The sequence below is a fragment of the Piliocolobus tephrosceles genome, chromosome 21 (assembly GCF_002776525.5).
Source record: "Piliocolobus tephrosceles isolate RC106 chromosome 21, ASM277652v3, whole genome shotgun sequence".
Classification (NCBI taxonomy): domain Eukaryota; kingdom Metazoa; phylum Chordata; class Mammalia; order Primates; family Cercopithecidae; genus Piliocolobus; species Piliocolobus tephrosceles.
Window position 1 is genome coordinate 17,500,241 of NC_045454.1, and position 26,409 is coordinate 17,526,649.

The 26,409-nt window shown below is 39.6% G+C and overlaps 1 protein-coding gene across 17 annotated transcripts; it reads left to right on the plus strand.

The window, feature by feature from the left end:
• The first annotated feature begins 485 nt into the window (after positions 1–485).
• On the plus strand, positions 486–26,198 carry LOC111554122 (zinc finger protein 780B). 17 transcript variants are annotated; one of them, XM_023229475.1, is made up of 9 exons: positions 564–659; positions 1,268–1,336; positions 6,151–6,212; positions 6,644–6,697; positions 8,206–8,332; positions 9,823–9,921; positions 16,987–18,657; positions 21,135–21,225; positions 25,463–25,593. In XM_023229475.1, exons 3-8 carry the CDS (start codon positions 6,156–6,158, stop codon positions 21,221–21,223), a joined length of 2,097 nt encoding a protein of 698 aa, XP_023085243.1. In that variant the 5' UTR covers positions 564–659; positions 1,268–1,336; positions 6,151–6,155; the 3' UTR covers positions 21,224–21,225; positions 25,463–25,593. The 17 variants fall into 17 exon arrangements, with proteins under 17 accessions (XP_023085229.1, XP_023085232.1, XP_023085239.1 ...); XM_023229473.1 differs by lacking the exon at positions 21,135–21,225 and having other exon boundaries at positions 25,463–26,198; XM_023229474.2 differs by lacking the exon at positions 25,463–25,593 and having other exon boundaries at positions 21,135–22,034.
• Positions 26,199–26,409: the final 211 nt, after the last annotated feature.

Here is a 26,409-nt window from a genome sequence, read left to right on the forward strand (position 1 = left end):
GAGGTTTCACCATATTGGCCAGGATGGTCTCGAACTCCTGACCTCGTGATCTGCCTGCCTCGGCCTCCCAAAGTGCTGGGGATTACAGGTGTGAGCCACCGCGCCCGGCCTCTCCAACCATTTCTTTAGTTCAAGTTTTTCAAATTTATCCTAAGTCCCTTCAAACAGCACAAAGTGGAAGCCTATGCTGGGATCTGAGACGAAAGAGGTCAAAGCAGCTACATTTTGACGTAATTTTACTTTAAATTCTTCTTTAAAATTTCTGCTTACTTGCATTCTTCTGCATGGAGAGAAAAGGTAATTTACACTGACTCACCGAGAAGAGCAACGCTTCTCTCAGATGGGGATCCTCGCCCGGGGCCGCAACCTCTGCACCCCACGGTCTGGAACTCCCACAAATCCATTAGGCTCGGCTCCCTTAGGAGCCTCCAGTGTATGCTGGGATCAACCTGAACAGACTAGAGCCCAAGGCTTCTGAGGCGCTTTCTGCTCAAGACTGCATTTCCCAGAGGCCACCGCACCGGAATTAACGGTTCCACTTCCGGCCTCCAGGGGTTGACGACGTAGCTGGGTAAGGTCTTCCCGTCCTAAGGAGAAATTGGTGGCTGCGGGAGGTCTTCGTGGACTGGGAGTCGAACCTGACCGACGCGGCAGTGCGGGTGGGCGAGAGCGAGGCGCTCAGAGGAACCCGGGGCGCAGACGGAATCTGCCAGATCCCTAGGCATGCGTGTGCGCGGGCATCAGACGAGGGGGATTGTGTGATCTTGAGTGACGGAAGGGACTGTGTGGGTGTGTGCGTGAGGCCCGGTGCACAGGACCGGGAGGGCTTGTGGACGCAGTGCGTTTTGCTGGGGCTGTGTGAGTGTCACTGTGCCAGTGGTACTAGGCTCCTGCTGCTTCCTCCGTCTTTCCCCTTCAAAGCTGCGGAGGCTGCAGCAGAGGAATTGCCCCAGTAGGGAGGTCAGATATTGAGCCGAGAATGAAGTTTTGCATAAGAAGGCGCAGATCTGGACTCGGGGTGGGAATTTGAGAGCTGGAAGTGTCTCTTGAGAGTCCCCCAGGAGGGCAGCTACATGTTCAGAACCCAGCATCCCTTCAGAGATCTGTCCCCTGGAACCAGCTTCGAATTCGGACCGATTCCTCCTCCTCTTATTTCCTTCTCATTTCGTACGAAGTGAGGGCAGTTGTGGCCATGGAGGGTGCTTTCAAACTTAGTCTGCGCTCCAAGAAAAGCCTAGAGTCTCACGCTTGCCGTATCCTTTCCCAGTCGTACCAGTATCCAAAAGAAGGACCGGGAGGAGGATGAGAGCGTTATTGCTGCACACTTAAGTCAAGGGTGAGTTTGCGCTTTGTATTTGTTTAATACATGCGTTTTTGATTTCAGAATATATAAGTTCCTGCCGGGCGCCGTGTCTCACCCCTGTAATCCCAGCACTTTGAGAGGCCGAGGCGGGCAGATCACGAGGTCAGGAGATCGAGACCATCCTGGCTAACACGGTGAAACCCTGTCTCTACTAAAAATACAACACCAAAAAAAATTAGCCTGGCGTGGTGGTGGGCGCCTGTAGTCTCAGCTGCTCGGGAGGTTGAAGCAGAAGAATGGCGTGAATCCGGCAGGCAGAGCTTGCAGTAAGCCGAGATCGCGCCACTGCACTCCAACCTGGGCGACCACAGAGTGAGACTCCGTCAAAAAAAAAAAAAAAAAAAGAAGTTCCAGTAAATTTTTAGTGAATTTCAGGAGAATATGCAAATTGATTCTTGCCCCCTCCCATTGTGTCGCCCCCCGCTCCACCCTCTCCCCACTTTTACAGTTTATATTCACAGAACCATTTGGCAAATCATTTACACCTTCCTGTGCGCTCTCTTCTAAGCTGGTATAAAAATAGTCCTCCAGAGGTTTATATTAAAGCTTTATTTTAGACTCTGCTTTGGTAAGAAGATTAGTTTGTGGAATCGCACACCGGGTATCTGATTGTCTTTACAGGCCTCCTTTTCAAAGCAGGGAGGAATGGAGATGGTTGGGTGATTTCCTCTGTGAGGCTTTCAGGAGTCGGAAAGTGATTGCACAGAAATTGGTATCAAGAGTCAGGATTTGTTTGGGAGAGTCCATGAGATTATAATTGTAATTATTGCCAGATCTCTCTGAGGTTTGGCAGTTCCACTTGCGTTTTGGGCTATTTGCGTGTGTGGACTGTGAGAGGCAGTACACTATTGTGGTTAAGAATAGGGGAGTGGATCCAGAGTATCTGGGTTGGAATGTTCTCTCCGTTTCTGGTCTTCTCAGACTTGTAATGAACATTAGAATGAATGAATACTGTAAAGCCTCTTAGAGCCGTGCTAGGCATATAATAATAAAAGTTTAATGTTTTAACTTTTGTTTTTGTGTGGCCATTTTAGGTCATTTCCCTTGACTGTCTATAGGACAGGAGCATTGGGAATGTGTGAGTCATTGTGGTTGCTGCTTGCATAGTAAGAAAATGAGTTGCTCAAATGATCTAGGACAGAAATTATTTTTAAATTGACAGATAAAATTGTATGTATTTATCATGTGCAACATGATGTTTTATAGTATATGTACATTGTGGAATGATTGAATCTAGCTAATTAGCAATGCATTAGCTCACATAGTTATCATTTTTGTGGTGAGAACACTTAATAGCCACTCTCTTAGAATTTTTCAAGACTACAGAATAGTTATTAATTGTAGATATGCTGTTGTGTAATAGATTTCTTGAACTTATTTCTCTTATCTTCCTGAAATTTTATATCCTTTGACCAACATTTCCCCAACCAACACCACCTTCCCTCCCTCACCCACATTACCCGCAACCTGTAAACAGCATTCTCTTCTCTAATTCTATGATATCAACTCTTTTCTTTTTTTTTGAGAGAGTGTCTCACTCTGTTGCCCAGGCTGGAGTGCAGTGGCGCAATCTCGGTTCACTGCAACCTCTGCCTCCTGGGTTCAAGTGATTCTCCTGCCCCAGATTTCCGAGTAGCTGGGACTACAGGTGTTCGCCACCACACTCAGCTTATTTTTGTATTTTTAGTAGAGACAGGGTTTCGCCATGTTGGCCAGGGTGGTCTTGAACTCCGGACCTTAGTGATCCGCCTGTCTCAGCCTTTGCCTCCTCTTTTGAAAGTGCTGGAATTACAGGTGTTAGCCACCGCACCTGGCCTATATAAACATTTTTTTAGATTCCACTGATGAGTGAAATCATGTGTCTTTCTGTGCCTGGCTTACTTCACTTAATATGATGTTCGCCAGGTTCATCCATGTTGTTGGGAGTGACAGCATTTCCCTATTTTTATAGCTAGTTTTCCATTGTATATATATACCACATTTTCTTTATCCATTCATTGATAGACACTTAGATTGATTCCATATCTTGGCTATCGTGAATAGTGCTGCAATAAAAATGGGTGTGCAGATGTCTCTTTGACATATAGATTTCATTTCCTTTGGATGTATACCCAGTAGTGGATTGTTGGATCATATGGTAGTTCTAGTTCTAATTTTTTGAAGAACTTCCATACTGTTTTCCATAATGTCTTTGTCAGTTTACATTCTCACCAACAGTGTGCAGTGGTTCACATTTCTCTACATTCTCACCAATATTTATTAACTTAGGTCTTTTCAATAGCCACCCCCATACATATGAAGTAATATCTTATTGTAGGTTTAAATTTCATTTCCCTGATGATTAGTGATGTTGAGTATTTTTTCATATACTGTGGCCATTTATATGTCGTCTTTTGAGATGTGTTTATCAGGTCCTTTGCCCATTTTTTAATCGGGTTGTTTTCTTGCTGTTGAGTTCCTCACACATTTTGGATATTAACCCCTTATCAGATATATTATTGCAAATATTTTCTCTCATTCTGTAGGTAGTCTCTTCACTTTGCTGTGCAGAAGCTTTTTTAGCTTGATGTAATTTTATTTGTCTATGTTTGCTTTTGTTGCCTGTGCTTTTGAAGTCATTTCCAAAAAAAAATTATTGTTCAGGTCAATGTCATGGAGCTTTCCCCATACGTTTTTTTTTCTATTTGTTTCATAGTTTGGGATCTTACATTTAAATCTTTAATCCATTTAGAGTTGATTTTTGTATAATGGTTTGAGAAAAGGGTCTAATTTCATTCTTCTGTGTATGACTACCTAGTTTTTACAACAGTATATATTGAAGAGACTGTCTTTTCCTTATTGTATGTTCTCAGTACCTGTCTCAAAAATCAGTTGGTTGTAAACACATGAATTTATTCTGGGGCATTCTATTCTGTTCAGTTTGCCTAGGTGTCTGTTTTTATGTCAGTACCAGGCTGTTTTGGTTACTGTAGCTTTGTAGTATATATTGAAATCAGGTAGTTTGATGCCTCTACTTTGTTCTTTTTGCTCCAGACTGCTTTGACTATTTGGGGTCTTTTGTGGTCCTATACAAATTTTGGATTTTTTTTTTTTTTCCATTTCTGTAAAGAATGTAGGACTGAAATTCTTAACCTGAGTTCCTGTAACTCCACTTACGGTCTTAGGGACCACAAAGCTCTTGAAATAATATATTGAAGTACTATGGAAATGTATCAATGTGGGTTTTAGAGGGAGAAATAGTATATCATATAAAGACTATCAAAACTGTATGTGACCCATGAGGCTTGGATCCATTGATCTAGATAAAACATTGATTCTCAGCAGGGATGATGTTTAAGAACTTTTGGTTGTCACACTGTGGGGAGGTGCTGCTTAGATCTAGTGGACAGAGGTCAGGGATGCTGCTGAACATTGTACCATGCACAGGATAACTCTCCCCACAGCCCCAACAAAGGATTATACACCACAATATGTCAGTAGTGCCTAGGGTGGAAAACCTTAGTCTAGAATCAAAAGACTGTGATACCTGGAATGACACTGTAAATGATCTCATATAAACTAAGTGTCCTGTAATATGGAAATCACTAAGCAAATTGTACTAGACTCAAGTGATAGAGTATTATGCAGCTAATAAAATGATGTCTATAAAGAATTATGGAAAGAAATATTTGATATACCATTAAGCAGTATTCATGCTATGAACAATAATGCTTACGAAAATATTACATGTATATGAATCCCATATACTAAGATAGGGTTTTTGTAAGGCATTCTGTAGGAATTATATCCAAAATGGTATTTTAATGAGTTATTTGGTGAAGAAGGGAACCCAAGCATGATGATGTATATTCCACAGATTTTCTCATGTAGTTTCCAGATGCCACGTATCTGCATTGTGTTCATTCAGAGAAGAGTCTTGATAATGAAAATGTCTAATTATATTGGTGAGATACAGCTAAAGGATGTCAGAACTAGCTGATATTATTTGTTATAGTCACATTAATCTTTTCTGTTGATCCTCATGACAGGCTCAGTTTTTTGTTTTTTATGATTAAAAGTACTCACTCTCTGATAACTCCATTTTATTTTTACTTTTGAATTCGGATGTAGAAATATGACCATCATTAATGCATACAAGACATTGATTGGGGACTTGTAGACATTTTTTTTTGTTTGTTTTAGAAATTGTACTAACATAGAAAAACATAGACATCTTAGTGTTGGTCAAGAATTGGGAAATAATGGATGCAAACTTATTACATAAAAACAAGAGCTCAGTAGAGTTTCCTTTTTTTGTCCCCAAGTTGAAAGGAAGATGTCTAAAAAAAAAAATGTGTATGTACATTTAAATATGTACATATACAGATACATACACATGTGTATGTGTGTGTATATATATATATGTGTGTGTGAGAGAATATAATTATATATTCCAACTTAATGCCTGGGCATAGTCACAATAATGAAGTACTCTTAAGCAAAAAGAAGAAAATTGGGGCTACAACACAGAGATAAGTACTGTTAGCATGCATACGCCTGTCTAAATTTTTTTCTATTGATGTCTATTAGTCTCTTGCTTAATATTTATACATATATTTTACAAATGTAATCATATTGTCTATCCTGCTTTGTAACCTGATTTTTCTGTTAATTTGTATGTCTGGAACATTTAATGATTACTTCGTATTCTATTACATGGCTATTCTGAACTGCACTTAACCAGCTGGCTTTTGGTGAGCTCAGAATGCTGAACTCTGCCCATGCAATTCTGTCTATATCCTTTCCAGTTCTCATGCCTTGCCCCACTGCACCGAATCCTGAGTTCACAGAGAGGTTCTGGATTGGAGAGGTGATCCCTTCTCAGCTCTGAAAGGTGGGGCTAGGGGAGGAGGATTGCTTACAGCAGGATCAGAGGCCCAGTCCTAAGCCAGGATAGGTATCCCCAGACTGGAGGACTGGCTGGAAGCCCTCCTGCTGGAGTGTCTTTTGAGCAACTTCAAGGCCGAAATGCCTGTGCTGGGCAATCATGCTTCTGCCGCAGGTTCCCTGGGATGTAGGCGAGAGCTTGGTTTCATCCACACTCCACCTGTTCACTGCCAGTTTATTTGTGAGAGAGTGTGTGTAGGGGAAAAGGGAGTGATGGGGGAGGGGTGGAAGTGTGCGTGTTAGCAGGAGTAGTTGAGAAATAGGAATGGAGGATAAAATAGTTATTTGCTCTAGTGCTTTGGGACACAGCTTGACTTCTTGACTTATGGCCTTTTGTTTCTTGTTGTTTTCCAGGGAAGAAGCCTGAGGAAGATTGACCAATTTTGTAATTCTAGAAACATGGTCCATGTAAGTTGATAGTTCTCTCTTCTTCTTGAAATATGGTGACTTTCAGGTTAGGTGACTTATTATTTCACCTGAAGCTTCTTACCTAAGGATCAACACCTTTTTTTTTTTTGAGATGGAGTCTTGCTCTTTCACCCAGGCTGGAGTGCAGTGGCGTGATCTCAGCTCACTGCAACTTCCGCCTCCTGGGTTCAAGCGATTCTCTTGCCTCAGCCTCCTGAGTAGCTGGGACTACAGGTGCCCACCACCACGCCCAGCTAATTTTTTGTATTTTTAGTAGAGATGGGGTTTCACCATGTTGGCCAGGATGGTCTTGATCTCCTGACCTCGTGATCCCCCTACCTCGGCCTCCCAAAGTGCTGGGATTACTGGTGTGAGCCACTGCGCCCGGCCAGGATCCACGATCTTACACCCCAGTTTGTCCCATTACAGTGAAGGTTGGTGACCAAAAAATAAAGGTCAGTGTTCTTCCTATTCATACCTCTGTTTTCCCACTGGCTTTGATGTTTTCTTTGAGCTGGTTATTCAGTCTGTGCTCTGAGCTCAGTCCTTGGTCAGAAAGAATGTTGGAACAGTGGAGGAGTCGGTCCCCACAGGGACACACGGTCTTGTGGGTTTGATAAGTTACAGATGATTGTTGCGTTTGACCACACTTGGGAACACCTTGAAACTTCTCCACAGACTGGAGCTTTCCAGGTAGCTAAGGTAGAATTCCATAGTGAGTGGCCTCAGTCTGCAAGTGTGACAAGGTGTTCTGCTTTATGAGGCTTTTAGGAAAGTGATCAGTGAGAATAGTGGGCAGTAACGGAGATTATTCAGAGCATGAGTGGTAGGTGATTACAGATTCTCTGAATTGGGGGAAAGCTTAGAGACTCTGACCATCTTAAATGTATAAATAGAAAAAAATGACTAAATCTAATATGTCAGTTTATTTTGAATTTTATGCAGCTTATAAAAATCATTTGTCATTGACAAGAAAAAATCCTTTTGCTATCATCTGATATCACAATGAGCTTGAGGATTAAGGGCATTCCTCAACTGTATGCTACTACCTTTTTTTTTTTTTTTTTTTTTTTGAGACAGGGTCTCACTCTGTAGTCCAGGCTGGAGTGCAGTAGTGCCATCACACTTCACTGCAGCATTGAACTCCCAGGCTCAAGCGATACTCCCACTTCAGCTTCCCAAGTAGCTAGGACTACAGGCACATGCCACCACGACAGTTCTTTCTTTCTTTCTTTTTTTTTTTTGCAGGGAGTGCATCTTGTTATGTTGCCCAGGCTGTTTGCAAACTCCTGAGCTCAAGTGGTCCTTCCATCTTGGTCTCCCAAAGTGCTGGTATAGCAGGCCTGAGCCACCATGCCAGGCCAGCAGCAGGATTCTTGAAGAATGTGTAGGCATTCTGCAATTTTCCATATTGCTTCTTTACTGCAGTTTAATCTTTCACTTCCTCTCCTTTCGTCTTGAAACAATTTTCTTCAATTTCACCTTAATACATGTGTTTGTGTTTTCAGGGATCAGTGACATTCAGGGATGTGGCCATTGACTTCTCTCAGGAGGAGTGGGAGTGCCTGCAGCCTGATCAGAGGACCTTGTACAGGGATGTGATGTTGGAGAACTACAGCCACCTGATCTCACTGGGTAAGGTCATCTGCCCCAGTTAATTTAGCATCTGTTCTCTGGAATATCAGCTTTCTTCACCATGAATTTTAGGGCTGTGTTTTAAGAGGTAGTTGGATTCCTTCTTCTTATTCCCAAAGGAATGGATTGAGATTTGTTGGATTGAAAATAGGCACCTCCTCGGAGCCCCTGCATCTTGCCTAGTCCACAGTGGCCTCCTCCATTATGCTGGTCGTCTCTGTAATCCCTTCTCTCGCTTCATGACCATGGGGCTGAGTTTGAAATCTTGCATATTCGTTGAATGATATTGTTCAAGAACCGGGTTTCATATTATGTTTGACCTCAGAATTATTGTAGATTTTCTTGTTTGTTTTTGTTTTTCTGGCCCACCTATAAGGAGAAGAGTGTGTTGAGTTTTTCTATCAAAAGAGCCTCTGTGATTGCTTGAGCCTGGGAGGAGGTCAAGGCTTCAGAGAGCCATGGTCATGCCACTGTACTTTAGCCTGGGCAACAGAGCAAGACACTGTCTCAAAAAACAAAACAAAACAAAAGCCTCAACGATTTACATATTAGGTTGACAGAATTCATTTAGCATTAAAGTCAGTGTATTCCATTTCCGTCAACAAACATTCTGTTACTTGTTTTGTAGTTGAAAGTTTCAGGCCATGAAGTGTATGCTTTTCTGTGGGGTGAAAATTCTTAAAATGAGCTGTAAGTGTCTAAGGATGCAATATAAATAATGACAGTAAACATAATAATTGTTAACTTTGTGCTACTGCATATCAGTGAATGTTAGAAGTATTTTACATATATTACCTTATTTAATATTAGTATCAATCCTATAAAACAGGTATGATTATCATTCCTGTTTTAGAGTTGGGAAAACTGAAGGACAGAGAGTTCAAGTGACTTGCTTAATGTCAAAGTACTAGTGGATGGCAGAGACAGGATTTCAACCAGGTAATCTGGCTTGAAGGTTCCTGTTGTCAACCACTAAATTATACCTCCTCTTGAAGGATAAGTTTCTATTAGTTTAAATGAAAGTCCTTTTTTTTTTTTTTGAGACGGAGTCTCACTCTGTTGCCCAGGCTGGAGTGCAGTGGCGCGATCTTGGCTCCCTGCAAGCTCCGCCTCCCAGGTTCATGCCATTCTTCTGCCTCAGCCTCCCGAGTAGCTGGGACCACAGGCATCCGCCACCATGCCCGGCTAATTTTTTGTATTTTTAGTAGAGACGGGGTTTCATTTGGTGTTAGCCAGGATGGTCTCGATCTCCTGACCTTGTGATCCACCTGCCCTGGCCTCCCAAAGTACTGGGATTACAGGTGTGAGCCACCACGCCCGGCCCTTTTTTTTTTTTAAAACATAGTTGATTCCTTACTCAATCCTCTCTTATCTGGAGTCTGTTCTCAATATTGTTTAGGCTTGTAATGTATTATGAGTTTAACTAGGTCTCAGAGTTTTAAAAAAATTTTTATATTAAAAAAAATTCTACATGTGTTATTTCTTTTAAGCAGGAAGTTCCATTTCTAAGCCAGATGTGATTACGTTACTAGAGCAAGAGAAAGAGCCCTGGATTGTTTTAAGGAAAGAAACAAGCAGATGGTATCCAGGTAAGTGAGAGCAAAGCAGGCAGGGGGAAGCCATCATTGTCCTGGACAGCCATGTGCTCAGAGAGGAGTCACACCCCTGAGATATGGTTTGGAAAACTTTCTTCAACGACCCAAGGTCCCCCGTTGGATAAAAATGCCCAAGACCTGGCAAGGAAATAAGATCACTATAGGAGCTATCCCCAGGGAACTTCATCATACCTAATTTCTGGTATTTTCTTCCTCTTTTAATGGAGTGAGTTTCCTCTTTCTTTCCCAGCGTAAACTTTAAACAGTTTTTTAAATTATTTTTTAAGAGACAGCATCTTGCTATGTTGCCCCGGCTGATCTTGAACTCTAGGCCTCAAGTAGTCTTCCTGCCTCAACCTCCCAAGTAGGCTGATATTACAGGTATGAGCCAATACTTCTGGCCCCCAGTGTACACTCTCCTGGTCCCCAGTGTAAACTTTTAACACGTATTTTGGATTCAGCTACTTTCCAACTCTGCTTTTGCATTTAGATTTCTGTATGTGTTTTCACTAAGAAATGTGTTCATATTCATTAAATATGTATTGAGTGTACATTCCTAGAAGGCATGTGCTTGGCTCTGTCAATACTGTAACATACAGGTAATGAACAAGACAGAAAGTCACTGCCGTCATGGACTTTACCAGCAGTTTGTGAGACATGCCTCAAACAGGTAAGCAAATGAATATATAAGGAATACCAGAGAATTGTACTATTAGGACAAGGAAATAGGAGTGATGGAGTGAAATGGCAGAACTTGGGTGCTCAGGGTGCCTGTGTTGAAGTGGGCATGCTTGCATAGAGATGGGAAGTAAGGGTTCAAGTTGTGTGTCCAGGTGAGAGTATTCTAGTCAGACTGAGCAGGTAACACGAAGGTGGAGTAAGTGATGGAACAGCAGGAAGAGAGGTCTGAGAGGCCGGAGTCGTATCATACAGGGTTTTTGACTATCATTGTGAGGAATGTGGGAAGTTCTTCAAGAGTTATTTATTCATTTTTAATTGATACCCAATATTTGTACATATTTATGGGATACACGTTATGTTTTGTTATATGTATAGAATGTGTAATGAGCAAGTGTCAGGGTATGTGAGGTATCCATCAAATCCACCAGAGGAGTGTTTATCATTTTTTTGTGATAGGAACATTTCAAGTCTTCTTCTAGCTATTTTGAAATATACAATACATTATTGTTAATTAGAGTCACTCTACTCTGCTAATGAACATTAGAAGTCATTCCTTCTATTTACCTGTATGTTTGTAACATTAACCAACTCCTCTTTATCCCCCACCCCTCACCACACACCCTTCCCAACCTCTGATTTCTATCATTCTGTTCTCTACCTCTGAGATCTTTTTTCAGCCTCCAGATATGAATGAGAACATACGATATTTGTCTTTCTTTCTTTCTTTCTTTTTTTTTTTTTTGAGACGGAGCCTCACTCTTGTCGCCCAGGCTGGAATGCAGTGGTGCAATCTTGGCCCACTGCAACCTGTGCCTCCCGGGCTCAAGCAATTCTCCTGCCTCAGCCTCCTGAGTAGCTGGGATTACAGGCACCTGCCACCATGCCTGGCTAATTTTTGTATTTTTAATAGAGACAGGGTTTCACCATGTTGGCCAGGCTGGTCTCAAACTCCTGACCTCGGTGATCCACCTCGGCCTCCCAAATTGCTGGGATTACAAGCGTGAGCCACGGCACCCGGTCTGATATTTGTCTTTCTGACCTCCGATTCCCTCCATGTTGCTGCAAATGACATGATTTCGTTTTTTAGAAGTCTGAATAGTATTCCATCGTGTATATATCACATTTTCTTTATCTGTTTGTCTGTTGGGTGACACTTAGATTGATTCCATATTTTTGGTATTGTGAATAATGCTACAATCATACAAGTGCAGGTATCATTTTGATATACTGATTTCTCTTCCTATGGATCAATACCCAGTAGTGGGATTGTTGGATCATGTGGTAGTTCTATTTTTAGTTTTTTGAGAGATCTGCATGCTATTTTCCATAGTGATTGTACTAATTTATATCCCACCAACAGTATATAAGAGTTCCCTTTTTCCCTCATCCTCTCAGGTATGTTATTTTTTGTCTTTTAAATTGTAGCCATCTGACTGGGGTAAGATGATATTTCATTGTGGTTTTGATTTGCATTTCTCCCTGATGAATAGTGGTGTTAAGCATTTTATCATATTCTCTTGGCTGTTTGTATGTCTTCTTTTGAGTAATGTCTATTCATATAATTTGCCCACTTTTTTAATTGGAGTTTTTTTTTTTTTGCTGTTATTTCATTTTCTTGTATATTCTAGATATTAGTCCTTTGTCAGAGAAATAGCTTGGAGATGATTTCTCTCGTTTGTCTATTCACTCTGTATATAGTTTCCTTTGCTGTGCAGAAGCTTTTTAGTTTAGTATAGTCCCATTTGTCTATTTTTGGTTTTGTTGCCTATGCTTTTGCAGGCTTAACCATAAAATTTTTGCCTAGACCAATGTCCTGAAGCGTTTCCTTTATGTTTTCTTTTAGTAGTTTTATAGTTGAGTCTTTTTTTTTTTTGAGACGGAGTCTTGCTCTGTCACCCGGGCTAGAGTGCAGTGGCCGGATCTCAGCTCACTGCAAGCTCCGCCTCCCGGGTTTATGCCATTCTCCTGCCTCAGCCTCCCGAGTAGCTGGGACTACAGGCGCCCGCCACCTCGACCGGCTAGTTTTTTTGTATTTTTAGTAGAGACGGGGTTTCATCGTGTTAGCCAGGATGGTCTCGATCTCCTGACCTCGTGATCCGCCCGTCTCGGCCTCCCAAAGTGCTGAGATTACAGGCTTGAGCCACCGCGCCTGGCCTATAGTTGAGTCTTATACTTTACTTAAGTATAAGTTTATACTTAAGTTTATAGTTTATAGTTGAGTTTTATAGTTGAGTGTTACATGTAAGTCTTTAATCCATTTTCAACTGGTTTTTGTATGTGGTGAGAGATTGGGTCTATTTCATTCTTTTGCATATAGATATCCAGTTTTCCCAGTACCATTTATTTATTATTATTTTCTAACTTTATTTTAGGTTGAAGGGCTACATATATGGATTTGTTATATAGATAAATTGTATGTTGTGGGTGTTTGGTGTACATATTATTTCATCACCCAGGTAATAAGGTAAGCATAGTAGTTTTGGGATCTTCATCCTCCTCCCACCCTCCACCCTCAAGTAGGCCCTGGTGTCCATTGTTACATTCTTTGTGTTCATGTGTACTCACTCAGTGTTTAGCTCTCACTTGGAAGTAAGAGCATGCATTATTTGGTTTTCCGTTTCTTCATTAATTTGCTTAAGATAATGGCCTCTAGCTCCATCCATGTTGCTGCAGAGGATATGATCTTATTCTTTTTTATGGCTGCGTAGTATTTCTTGGTGTATGTATATCACATTTGCTTTATCCAGTTAACCATTGATGGACATTTGATTCCGTGTCTTTGCTATTGTGATTAGTGCTGTGATGAATATATGCCCCCATGTGTCTTTTTTTTTTTCTTGTTACTTCGTTAGCAGGAACCGTGTATCTTTATATTAGAGTGATTTTCCTTTTTTGTTTCTTCCTTGTGTGGTTTCGCTTTCATGGTAATGCTGGCCTCATAGAATGAGGCCATTAAGAATTCCCTCCTCTTCAATTTTTTTGGAATAGTTTGAGGAGAACTGGTGTTAGTTCTTTGAGAGTTCAGTAGATGGAGTTCAGCATGAAGTCACTGGTCCTGGACTTCTCTTTGTCGGAGGACATTTTATTACTGATTCAATCTCATTACTCATTATTGGTCTTTTCAAGTTTTCCGTTTCTTCCTGATTTAATCTTGGTAGGTCCTGTGTGTCCAGGACTTACGCACTTCCTCTGGATTTTCCAGTTTGTTAGTGTGTAGTTGTTCCTAGCAGTCCCTGGTGATCTTTTTTATTTCTCTGGTGTGTAGTATCTCCTTTTTTCCTTCTGATTTTATTTCTTCTGTCTTTTCTTCTTGGTTAGTCTAGCTAGCAGTTTATTAATTTTATTTATGTTTTTAAAAAACTACTTTTCATTTAATTTCTTTTTTCTGTTATTTAGCCTGTATTTTATTTGGTTCTGCTCTGATAATTCTACCAATTTTAGGTTTGGTTTGTTCTTGCTCTTATAGTTCCTTGAAGTGCATCTTTAGGTTGTTTATTTGAAATCTTCATACTTTTTGATGTAGGCATTTATTGCCATAAACTTTCCTCTTAGCAGTGCTTTTACTGTATCCCATAGATATAGTTTTTGGTACGTTATATTTTGATTTTCATTTGTTTTAAGAATTTTTTTATTTTCTCCTTAATTTCTCCCTTGACTCAGTGGTTATATAGGAGCATGTTGTTTAATTAATTTCTGCATAATGTACAGTTTCCAAAATTCCTTTTGTAACTGATTTCTAGTTTTATTCCACATCTGAGAAAAGACTTGATATAATTTTGGTTTTTAAAAATTTGTTAAGACTTGTTTTGTATTCTAACATATGGTCTCACTAGAGTATGTTTTCTGTGCTCATGAGAAGAATGTGTATTCTGTAGCTGTTTGATGAAATGTTCAATAAATGTCTGTTAGGCCCATTTGGCTTAATGTACAGTTTAAACCCAGTGTTTCTTTGTTAATTTTCTGTCTAGATGATCTAATTCTGAGAGTGGGGTGTTGACATCCCCAGTGATTATTGTACTGGAGTATCTCTCTCCCTTTTGATCTAATAGTATTTGCCTTATATATCTGGATATTCTGGTGTTGGGATTATATGTTTAGAATTGTTATATCCTCTTGCTGAATTGATCCCTTTATCATTATATGATGATCTTGTCTCTTTTGCTGTTTTTGACTTAAAATCTTTTTTTTTCTGATATAAATGTATCTATTTCTGCTCATTTTTGGTTTCCATTTGCATGGAATATCTTTTCCTGTTCTTTTACTTTCAATCCATATGTGTCTTTACCAGTGAGATGAGTTTCTTGTAGGCAGCGTATAGTTGGATCATGTTTTTTCATCCATTCAGCCAGTCTGTATCTTTTAAATGAAGTTTAATACATTGACATTCAATGTGATTACTGATATGTGAGGGCTGATTCTTATCATTTTATTAATTGATTTCTAGTTGTTTTATATATCCTTTGTTCCTTTCTCTTTTTTTTTTTTTTTTTTATTATTGTGGTTTGGTTATTTTCTATAGGGGGAACATTGTGTGTTTTCACAATGTTAGATATTGTCCTTTCACTTCTAGGTGTAGGACTCTTGAGCATATCTTGTAGGGCTGGTCCAGTGGTGATGAATTCCATCACCTTTTGTTGTCTGGGAAAGACTATTTATTTTTCATTTTTGTAGAATACTTTGCTGAGGATAGTGTCATTGACTGGCAATTTTTTTCTTTCAACACTGAATATATAATCTCATTCTCTCTCGTTTCTCTCTGTTGAGAAATCTGCTCTTAGCCTGATGAGTTTCCTTGTAAGTGACTAGATGCTTTTCTCTTGCTGTTTTTAGTATTCTCCTTTGTCTTTGACTTTTATATTTTGACCATAGTGGGCCATGGAGAAGATCTTTTTGTATTGTATCTATTTGGGTATCTCTGAGCTTCCTGTATCAGGATGTCTACATCTCTTACTAGAGTTGGAAAGTTTCCTGCTATTATTTCATTAAATAGATTTTCTATCCTTTATGTTTTCTCTTTGTCTCTAGGACCTCAAAAATTCAAATATTTTGTTGTTTTTTTGATATTCTGTATGTCACGGAGGCTTTATTCATTCATTCAGATGTTCTGAGGAAAACGTTTATCCTAAGGCTTAAAGATGAGTTGGATGTTTGTTACAAAGAGTCAGGCCAGAGGATTCTTGGAAGATGAAGCAGTCTAAGCAAGCAAGAAGATAAGAGAAAGGTTATATCATGTTCTGGTTGCTAAAAGGAGGGAGTGGTTAGAGATCAGCCATAAAGGAGGACAGTGCCCTGATAGGAAGTTTTGTTCTCTGTGTTAAGGTTTTTGGAGTTTGCATTAAGACTAAAGAGAAACCATTCAAAACCAGTTTTAAGTATGATCGGTAAACTTTGATCTGAATCAATCATCTGGTAGAGATATTAAAAATGCATCTTTGGCTGGGTGTGATGGCTCCCACTGGTGATCCCAACATGTTGGGAGATCAAGGCAAGAGGATTGCTTGATGCCAGGAGTTCAAGACCAGCTTGGGTAACATGGGACACCATCTCTACAAAGTAAAAATAAAATAAAAATTAGCCAGACTTTGGACTGCAGGAAGACTAAAGAAAGAAAAAAAAATTGTCCAGACATGGTGGCAGGTGCCTGTAGCTATAGCCACTTGGGAGGTTTAGGCAGGAGGATTGCTTGAGCCTGGGAGTTTGAGGCTGCAGTGAGCTATGATCATGCCATTGCACTATAGCCTGTGCAACAGAGAGAGACCCTGTCTCTTAAAAAAAATAATAATAATAATACAGGCCGGGCTCAATGGCTCACACCTATAATCCCAGCACTTTGGGAGGCCACCCACCTGATGTTAGGCGTTCCAGACCAGCCTGGCCAACATTGTGAAACCCCATCTCTACTAAAAATACAAAAATTAGCCTGGCATGGTGGCACACTTGTAATCCCAGCTACTCTGGAGGCTGAGGCAAGAGAATCACTTGAACCCAGGAGGTGGAGGTTGCAGTGAGCCAAGATTGTGCCATTGCACTGCAGCCTGGGAGACAAGAGTGAAACTCTATCCCCAAAAACAAACAAACAAAAAACAGCTTTTTTCACTAAAAATTCTGATTCTGTACATCTGAGTTGCTTGAATATCAATATCTTTATTAAGCTCACCAAATGGTTTTGATTCACACTTAAATTTGACAAAGTTAACCTGTTCCTTTATGTACACCACCATCTTACATAAACTTTCTTCATTATTGGCACCCTTTTTCTTTTTCAGATCCCTTCCCTGAAAGTATTATATTTTATACTTTGGCCATTTGTTTAATGGATTTTGTATGCATGTGTGTTATAGGAAAATAAAATATGTTTGGCTTCTTCATTTCTTTCAGATTTGGAGTCAAAACATGGACCTGAAAAAATATCTCCAGAAAATGATATTTTTGAAATAAATTTACCCAAACATGTTATAAAGCAAATAAGTATAACACTTGGCCTTGAGGCCTTTTATTTTAGAAATGACTCAGAATATAGAAGTAGATTTGAGGGACTACAGGGACATCAAGAAGGATATATCAATCAGAAGATCATCGGCTATGAAGAAATTCCTACTTATGCTTCTCTTATTTATAATACACATAAACCCTATGAATGTAAGGAATGTGGGAAACACTTTAGTCGTGGTTCAAATCTTATTCAGCATCAGAATATTCATACTGGAGAGAAAACCTATAAATGCAAAGAATGTGGGAAGGCCTTTCAAGTTCACATACAACTTACTCGACATCAGAAATTTCATACTGGTGAGAAACCTTTTGAATGTAACGAATGTGGAAAAGCCTTTAGCCTTCCCACCCAGCTTAATCGCCATAAGAACATTCACACAGGTGAGAAACTGTTTGAATGTAAGGAATGTGGGAAGTCCTTTAATCGTAGCTCAAACCTTACTCAGCATCAAAGTATTCATGCTGGTGTAAAACCACATCAATGTAAGGAGTGTGGGAAAGCCTTTAATCGTGGTTCAAATCTTATTCAGCATCAAAAAATTCATTCCAATGAGAAACCCTTTGTATGCAGGGAATGCAAGATGACCTTTCGATATCATTACCAACTTGTTGAACATTGCCAAATTCATACTGGCGAGAAACCCTTTGAATGTAAAGAATGCAGAAAGGCCTTTACTCTTCTGACAAAGCTTGTTCGACATCAGAAGATTCATATTGGTGAGAAGCCCTTTGAATGTAGGGAATGCGGGAAGGCTTTTAGTCTTCTCAATCAGCTTAATCGCCATAAGAACATTCACACAGGTGAAAAACCATTTGAATGTAAAGAATGTGGGAAGTCTTTTAATCGTAGTTCAAACCTTATTCAACATCAGAGTATTCATGCTGGTGTAAAACCATATCAATGTAAGGAGTGTGGGAAAGGCTTTAATCGTGGTGCAAATCTTATTCAGCATCAAAAAATTCATTCCAATGAGAAACCCTTTGTATGTAGGGAATGTGAGATGGCCTTTAGATATCATTACCAACTTACTCAACATTGCCAAATTCATACTGGTGGGAAGCCCTTTGAATGTAAAGAATGTGGGAAGGCCTTTAGTCTTCTGACACAGCTTGCTCGACATAAGAACATTCATAGTGGTGAGAAACCATTTGAATGTAAAGACTGTGGGAAGGCCTTCAATCGTGGCTCAAACCTTGTTCAACATCAGAGTATTCATACTGGTGAGAAGCCCTATGAATGTAAGGAGTGTGGGAAGACTTTTAGGCTTCACCTACAACTTTCTCAGCATGAGAAAACTCATACAGGTGAGAAACCCTTTGAATGTAAGGAATGTGGGAAATTCTTCCGTCGTGGTTCAAATCTTAATCAACATCGAAGTATTCATACTGGAAAGAAACCCTTTGAATGTAAGGAATGTGGGAAAGCCTTTCGACTTCATATGCACCTTATTCGACATCAGAAATTTCATACTGGTGAGAAGCCCTTTGAATGTAAGGAATGTGGCAAGGCCTTCAGTCTTCACACCCAGCTTAATCGCCATAAGAACATTCACACAGGTGAGAAGCCATTTGAATGTAAAGAATGTGGGAAGTCCTTTAATCGTGTCTCGAACCTTGTTCAACATCAGAGTATTCATGCTGGTGTAAAACCATATGAATGTAAGGAGTGTGGGAAAGTCTTTAATCGTGGTTCAAACCTTATTCAGCATCAGAAAATTCATTCCAATGAGAAACCCTTTGTATGTAAGGAGTGTAGGAAGACCTTTAGATATCATTACCAGCTTATTGAACATTACCAAATTCATACTGGTGAGAAACCCTTTGAATGTAAAGAATGTGGAAAGGCCTTTAGTCTTCTGACACAGCTTGCTGGACATCAGATCATTCATACTGGTGAGAAGCCATTTAAATGTAAGGAGTGTGGGAAGGCCTTTAATCATGGCTCAAACCTTGTTCAACCTCGGAGTGTTTATAATGGTGAGAAACCCTATGAATGTAAGGAGTGTGGGAAGGCTTTTAGACTTCACCTACAACTTTCTCTGCATCAAAAACTTGTACAGGTGAGAAACCGTTTGAATGTAAGAAATGTGGGACAGCCTTCAGACATCAGTAGCAACTTATTGAACATCAGAAAATTCATACTTGGGTGAAAACCTTTGAATGTAAGGAATGTGGGAAGGCCTTTCAATATAATTACCAATTTCGTGGACATGATAGATTTCGTATTCGTGAGGACCCTTATGAATGTCAAGGATGTGGGAAATGCATTACCAGTGGTAGAAACCTTAGAGTACATCAGAGAATTCATACTGGTGAGAAAACATATCAATGTGAAGAATGTGGGAAAGCCTTTAGTCATAGTTCAAACCTATGAAACATGTTAAAGTTCATACTGATGAGAAACTCTATGAATGTAATGAATGTGAAAAGGCCTTTAGCAGTAATTATGAACTTACTTACTGTACATCTGAGAATCCATACTGCTGAGAAACCCTGTGAGTGAGTGTAAAGAATGTGGAAAACTTTTGGATTTAGCTTAGTCTTTACTGCACATCAAATAATTCATACTAGTGTGAACCGTATGAATGTAAAGAATGTGGAAAGACCTTTACTTGTAGCTCAAGCCTTGTTCAACATGTTAAAATTCATACTGGTGAGCGACCCTGTGAATGTAAAGGATGTGGGAAGACCTTTAGATTTAGTTCAGTCCTTTCTGCACATCACAGAATTCATACTGGCATGAAACCCTATGAATATAAAGAATGTGAGCAAACCCTTACTGTGAATGATCTGCTTACTCAACATCAGAAAATTCATAATAGTTAGAAGTGTTATGAATATAAGGAGTGTAGACAAGCCTTCACTGTGTATGAAAAATTTGCTCAACACCAGAGAATTCATATTGATGAGAAATCCTGTGAACATAAAAGAATGTGTGATGAACTTTCATTGTGGCCTGGGATTTGCTCAACATCAGAGTATTCATACTGCTGAGCACTCCTTTGAGTGTAAGGAATGTGGGATGTTTTATAGCCACACTAAATGACTTAAGAGTTCAAAGAAGGTAATTTTAGTGAGAAAGTTATTGATGTGAGGAATGTAGAGTAGCCGCCATGTTCACAGTTTACTGCCCATGAAATATTTTACTGGATACAGGCATACTTGCTTAATTGTGCATTGCAGTTACTGGATTTTATATACAGTGAAGGTCTGCAGCAACCTTGCAGTGAATAAGTCTGTCAGCACCATTTTCCAAACAGCATGTGCACATTTCATGTCTTTGTGTCACACTTTGGTAGTTTTCATAATATTTCAAACTTTTTTATTGTTATATGTGTTATGGTGATCTGTGACTGGTGTTTTTTGATGTTACTAGTGTAATTGGGGATACCACAAATCCTACCCATAAAATGCGGGTTTGGAAAGAATAGTAAAATAGGCCAGGCGCGGTGACTCAAGCCTGTAATCCCAGCACTTTGGGAGGCTGAGATGGGCGGATCACGAGGTCAGGAGATCGAGACCATCCTGGCGAACAGGGTGAAACCCCGTCTCTACTAAAAAATACAAAAAACTAGCCGGGCGAGGTGGCGGGCGCCTGTAATCCCAGTCACTTGGGAGGCTGAGGCAGGAGAATGGCGTAAACCCGGGAGGCGGAGCTTGCAGTGAGCTGAGATCCGGCCACTGCACTCCAGCCTGGGCGACACAGCGAGACTCCATCTCAAAAAAAAAAAAAAAAAAAAAAAGTAAAATATACACCTATATCCCCCCACCTAGATTCAAAATTGTTAACAATTTGCCACATTTACTTTTTGTATATTTGTTGTACCATTAAGAATAAGTTTTAGACCATTGAGAATAAGTTTTAGACATCATGACACTTTACCCCTTGTTACATCAGCATGTATGTTACCCAAACACAAAGACAATATCATATAACCATAGTACCATAATTACCCTAAAGGAAAATATTCATAATTCTATAATATCATTCCATCTTCAGATTTCTTCATTGACCGGCAAACCATCTTTTACAGCTATTCATTTTCTAAGGAGAATCCATTGCAGATTCTGCATTGCATTTGGTTATCTCTCTTCAGTGTATTGTAGCATGGAAACCCCATGAAGGTATGCGCTCAAATTATGGTGGGTATCAGAATCACCTGTGGAACTTAGTAAACCTAGAGAAGTGTAGCCCTAGCTTATAAGCCTGGGCCTGTGTTTTTTATTATTTCTCCAGGTTTTGTGACTGTGATACCAACCAGAGTTAGAAAGCCACTGGTCTAGAACATTTCGCCTCATTTAAAACAAAATACATTGAATTTTGAGTAGGTCAGAAATGTTTTCGGTTACGTGTTTTGATTTATTTCTTTATAGTGTCATTTAGCCTTGTTCTTGGTTGTATTTTCTGTACAAGGGAATGTAAGTCCAGAGGCTTTCTTAGGTCTAGATTAAACATTTTGGGGAAGAATACTTTGTAGGTTATTTGTATGTCATATTGTACTGTCGGAAAACATTTACATACAGGTCCTTGCATTAGTGAAACTAAGGATGATCATTTGGGTAAGCTGGTAACTGCCATAAGTCCATTGTAAAGATTTAGTTTGTAGTGGGTAAGTAATCTATGGAGAGATATTGTCATCTCTGAAAATTTAGTCATGTGTATTTAAGCCCTGGATTGAACACAAAATGAAATTTGAAATAGACTGTTGAGAAATGAATGCCATTAAAGTGTCAACATAATTCAACTTGTGTGATATGGCTGACACCGTACTCAGTACAAAACTGGCACCCTTCGGATTATGCAGGGAGCCAAGATTGTCTAGAACCTTTTTTTTTTGTTTGTTCAGCATTTATCAGCAGCACCTATCCCATGGCTGGTACATGAGCTATTGATAAACTTTGAAAAAAAAAAAAAAAAAAAAACCCCTTTAAATCAAGCTGTAAAACGTGATACCATTGGGCTGGGAGCAGTGGCTCACACCTGTAATCCCAGCACTTTGGGAGGCCAAGGTGGGCAGATTACCTGAGGTCAGGAGTTCGAGACCAAACTGGCTGATATGGCAAAACTCCCTTCTTTCCTAAAAATAAAAAAATTAGCTGGACGTAGTGGCACATGCATGTGTGCATCCCACATGCATCCCAGCTACTTGGGAGGCTGAGGCAGGAGAATCACCCAAACTCGGAAGGTGAAGGTTGCAGTGAGCTGAGATTGCACCACTGCACTCCAGCCTGGGCAACAGAGTGAGACTTCGTCTCAAAAAAAACCCAAAACAAAACATGATACCATTGTGGCATCATGAATTACATTAATTTTTTTTAAGATTAAGAATAATCCTTTGTGATTTTATTCCATTGTGTTAAAAAATCTATAAAGTGATAATTTATATTGATAGCTTTCTTCTTTCTATGAATATACCCTGGTCAGATGATTATTCTTTTGATAGACTACTTCTATCTTTAACCACTTAATTGCATCTATAATCATAAGTTGTAATTTTCCAAGTGTTTTTCAAGTATTGATATTGCAATGATATACAACTTATAAAACAAGATTATATAAAACTTGGCTTTCAAATCTTATGTTCCTATTTTTTATTTCCAGTTTCTTTTTTCTATTCATTCTCTTGAACTTTTTTCTTTGAAATCAAAAGATTCCCTAGGTATTAACCCAGCACAACTCCTTTATGGGTCATTGCACATCCTGGCAGTATCATTAAGAATTGTCATAAAAGAAATCCCTGGCAGCCTTTCAATGAAACTCTATCATCATGCAATCTTGGCAGTACTATGTTGGAAGTCAGAGTCCCTTTGCAAACATAATAAAACACTTTAATATATTTGTTAAAGTTACAAGCCAATTATGTACAAATTTAAAAATCATGGCCGGGCACGGTGGCTCACGCCTATAATCCCCAACTTAAAATGGTTTGACTTATAATTTTCAGCTTTATAATAGTACAAAAGTGATATGCTGCTATAGTTTAGATATTTGTCCCCTCCAAATCTCATTTTGAAGTTTGATCCCAATGTTGGAGGTGGGGCCTAATGGGAGATGTTTGGGTCATGGGAACAGATCCCTCATGAATAAATTAATGTCCTCTCTGGATTGGGGATGAGTTATCACTCTGTTAGTTCCTGTGACAGCTGGTTGTTCAAAAGAGCCTGGCACCTCCTTCCTCACCCTCTTGCTTCCTCTCTTGCCATGTGATGTCTGCATACACTGCCCCTTTTCATCTGCCACGAGTAGAAGCAGCCTGAGGCCCTTACCAGAAGCAGATGTTGCACCGTGATTCCTGTAAATCCTACAGAACAGTGAGCCAAATAAACCTCTTTCTTTATTACCCAACCTCAGATATTCCTTTATAGCAACACAAAATGGACTAAGACATAGAGTATGCTCCTTGACTTAAAATGGGGCTATATGTAGATAAACCCATTGTTAAACTGAAAATATTGTAGGTCATAAATACACATATGGTGTATGATGTTTTCAATTTATGATGGGTTTATTTGGATATAACCCCACCATAGGTTGAGGAGCACCTGTAGTAATTATGATTATTTATGCTTAAATTGACATAATGTGGCCAGTAGGAATCCATTTACATTTTTTTTTTTAACTCCTTATTTTTTTCTTTTGATGTTTTAAAGGAATATTGTGTTCAGGCTGTAAGAAGATGTTTTAGACTGATCCTGTTTGTTGGTTCATGTCCCCCATGCCTCTTGTCCTGAGTCATGGAATCAACTCATGATTTAATACCCTCTTAGGGAGTCCTGGTTCCTTTTAGAGGAAAAAAGCATTAAAGACCAAAAAATCTGGCTGTTGTGCGTACACACGGCAGTTACAGGTATGGAAAAAAAAGATGCTGCTTTTGTTAGAATTATTTTAATAGTTTCAGAGTTGAAAATGTCATCATAAGGTCAGAAGTTCACTCTGATTTTTCTCAACTTACATTTCTATGATCCGCTCTTTTTGCATTTGGCATTTTATTGAATTATAATGTTTTATGTATGGTGATAGCTGAGAAGTTTATCTCCTATTAAGGCCTGGCTGAAATGATACATTAATCTGTGTCCCATTTTTGGAGATATTGCTCCAATTCAAATTTGTCATGGTGTTTCTGAGCAGCATTGTGAAGAAACTTGTTTTAGAATAGTCAATGATGGATGTTATCTTGAATGTTCATAGACTCCCCGGAAAAGAAGAAAAAGTAGACACAAGATTTCTGTCATCCTTTTATAGGGTATTGTGATCATCCAGCTTGGGGTATGAAGGATAATGGACCTATGTGTCTTAATTTCCCGAATCCCATTCCATTTCCATGTGTCTGCTGCACAAGTTGTGGTCTCTAGGGATTCACTGTCTTCACTTGTAATTGATCAAAGTGAAACCATCTCCATGGATTCCTCAGTGGGATCTGTTGTTTATTAGGCCCCCATATCCACTCTACCCTGCTTTCATGATTATAGAACCAGTAATTTTTATTAACAGTTGGCTATGAGTATCTAGAATAAGGACTGCAGTTATTTCTCCAAGGTGTTGTCATGTGACACAACTTATGGCAAGTAGGATGTAAGTGAATATTTTGGCAATTCTGGAAACCCCTTAAAACACACTGGCTTAATATATTAATATTTGAGAAATCTGGGTGAAGGGTATCCAGAATTATTTACTATTCTTCCAAGTTCTGTATAACTCTGAGTGTTCATTCCATTCTGATGCCAGAATGGTAAAATTCATGATTGGTTTGGAGCAAGGCCACAATATCAGGCTTACATCCATAATATATGACAAAGAAATGAACTTTTAGTATCTTTTATTCACTTTAATTTGGGGCAATTTTACTATTTTACTCACAACCAAATTTAATCTTAAATGCTACAACTAGATTGTGACATGTTAAAAGTAATAACCATCAATATATCTTTTATGTCTAACTCAAAAGCACAGAGCTGTAGAGAACACAGTATCTATCCCATGCATGTTGTCATGTACTTATCTCACACCCTATTGAAATCACAGTACCTGTGACGGAGACATATTTTTTCTTTAAGAATATGTATTTCTGCCACATCTGTGATTCTCCAGAATGAGATGACAGAAAATGCTAAACTATTGTTAAATGACTATATGTAGTTCCACTTCTGGATGGCAGATGTGGGGCTCTGCAAGCGCATTTTCTAGTAAAACTGTAAAAAAAAAAATGTATAAAAACCTTGCCATTTGAGGTCTGAAAGTGTCCAAAGAGTATATAGGAAATAAAATATCAAGAAATTCTACTAACATTTGGTAAGAACCAAGAACTTGGTAAGAGAATTTGTGGTGTTTAAGACACAACCGACTCCCTTTTACTGTTTACAGCTCAATTTGATAGAAGCTTCACTGTGGATGGATGCTGCCAAGAGGATGGGGCTGCAGCTGTCAATCGAGGTTTGTCATGTATCAACAGGAGGGGCACGCCTCCTGGGTTTCTTATCACCCCCTCTTGGTTAAAGTGGCTAAATTCCTGGTGTACGCAACTAAGAGGTTTGGGGCTCCTTGGCTTCCCTCAGCCCCACCCACAGTTTGGAAAGTCTACCCAGGCACAGTGAACTCAGATTTGGACCCAGATTGCCCTTGCCTCCACTTGCTTGTGAGGCAGAGGTTTCATAACACAAAAAACAAGATGGCTACCATCCAGCCCATTACCCTGAGTGGTGGTTCAGAGATTTTGTCTAGAGGGAGTGGTGGTCCATAAGAATAGAGCTCTGAAGCTCTCTCCAAAGGAATGGAATTTATCTGAAACAGTGTCAAATAAATAGCTCCCCTAAAAAGTAAACACAACAACATAAACCATAGGCCAGGGATTTAATCAGATAATTCCATGGGCAGAGACAGCTAAGGAGCCCTCCAAAAGGTCAAAAGAAACCTCAAAAACTGGCCTCAAAAACTAGCCCTGCCTTAAATTATATTAAACTGCTTAATAATTTATGCTCCGGCCAGGCGCGGTGGCTCAAGCCTGTAATCCCAGCACTTTGGGAGGCCGAGACGGGTGGATCACGAGGTCAGGAGATCGAGACCATCCTGGCTAACACGGTGAAACCCCGTCTCTACTAAAAAATACAAAAAACTAGCCGGGCAACGTGGCGGGCGCCTGTAGTCCCAGCTACTCGGGAGGCTGAGGCAGGAGAATGGTGTGAACCCGGGAGGCGGAGCTTGCAGTGAGCTGAGATCCAGCCACTGCACTCTAGCCTGGGCGGCAGAGCGAGACTCGGTCTCAAAAATAATAATAATAATAATAATAATAATAATAATAATAATAATAATAA

Bases quoted from the DNA above. Each gene is read 5' to 3' on its own strand.
- LOC111554122 (XM_023229461.2), top strand. From the start codon at position 6,156: ATGCCTTGCCCCACTGCACCGAATCCTGAGTTCACAGAGAGGTTCTGG. The intron at 6,213-6,643 runs GTGATCCCTTCT...GTTGTTTTCCAG, and splicing joins AGAGGTTCTGGATTGGAGAG to GGAAGAAGCCTGAGGAAGAT. The intron at 9,922-16,986 runs GTAAGTGAGAGC...CATTTCTTTCAG, and splicing joins AACAAGCAGATGGTATCCAG to ATTTGGAGTCAAAACATGGA.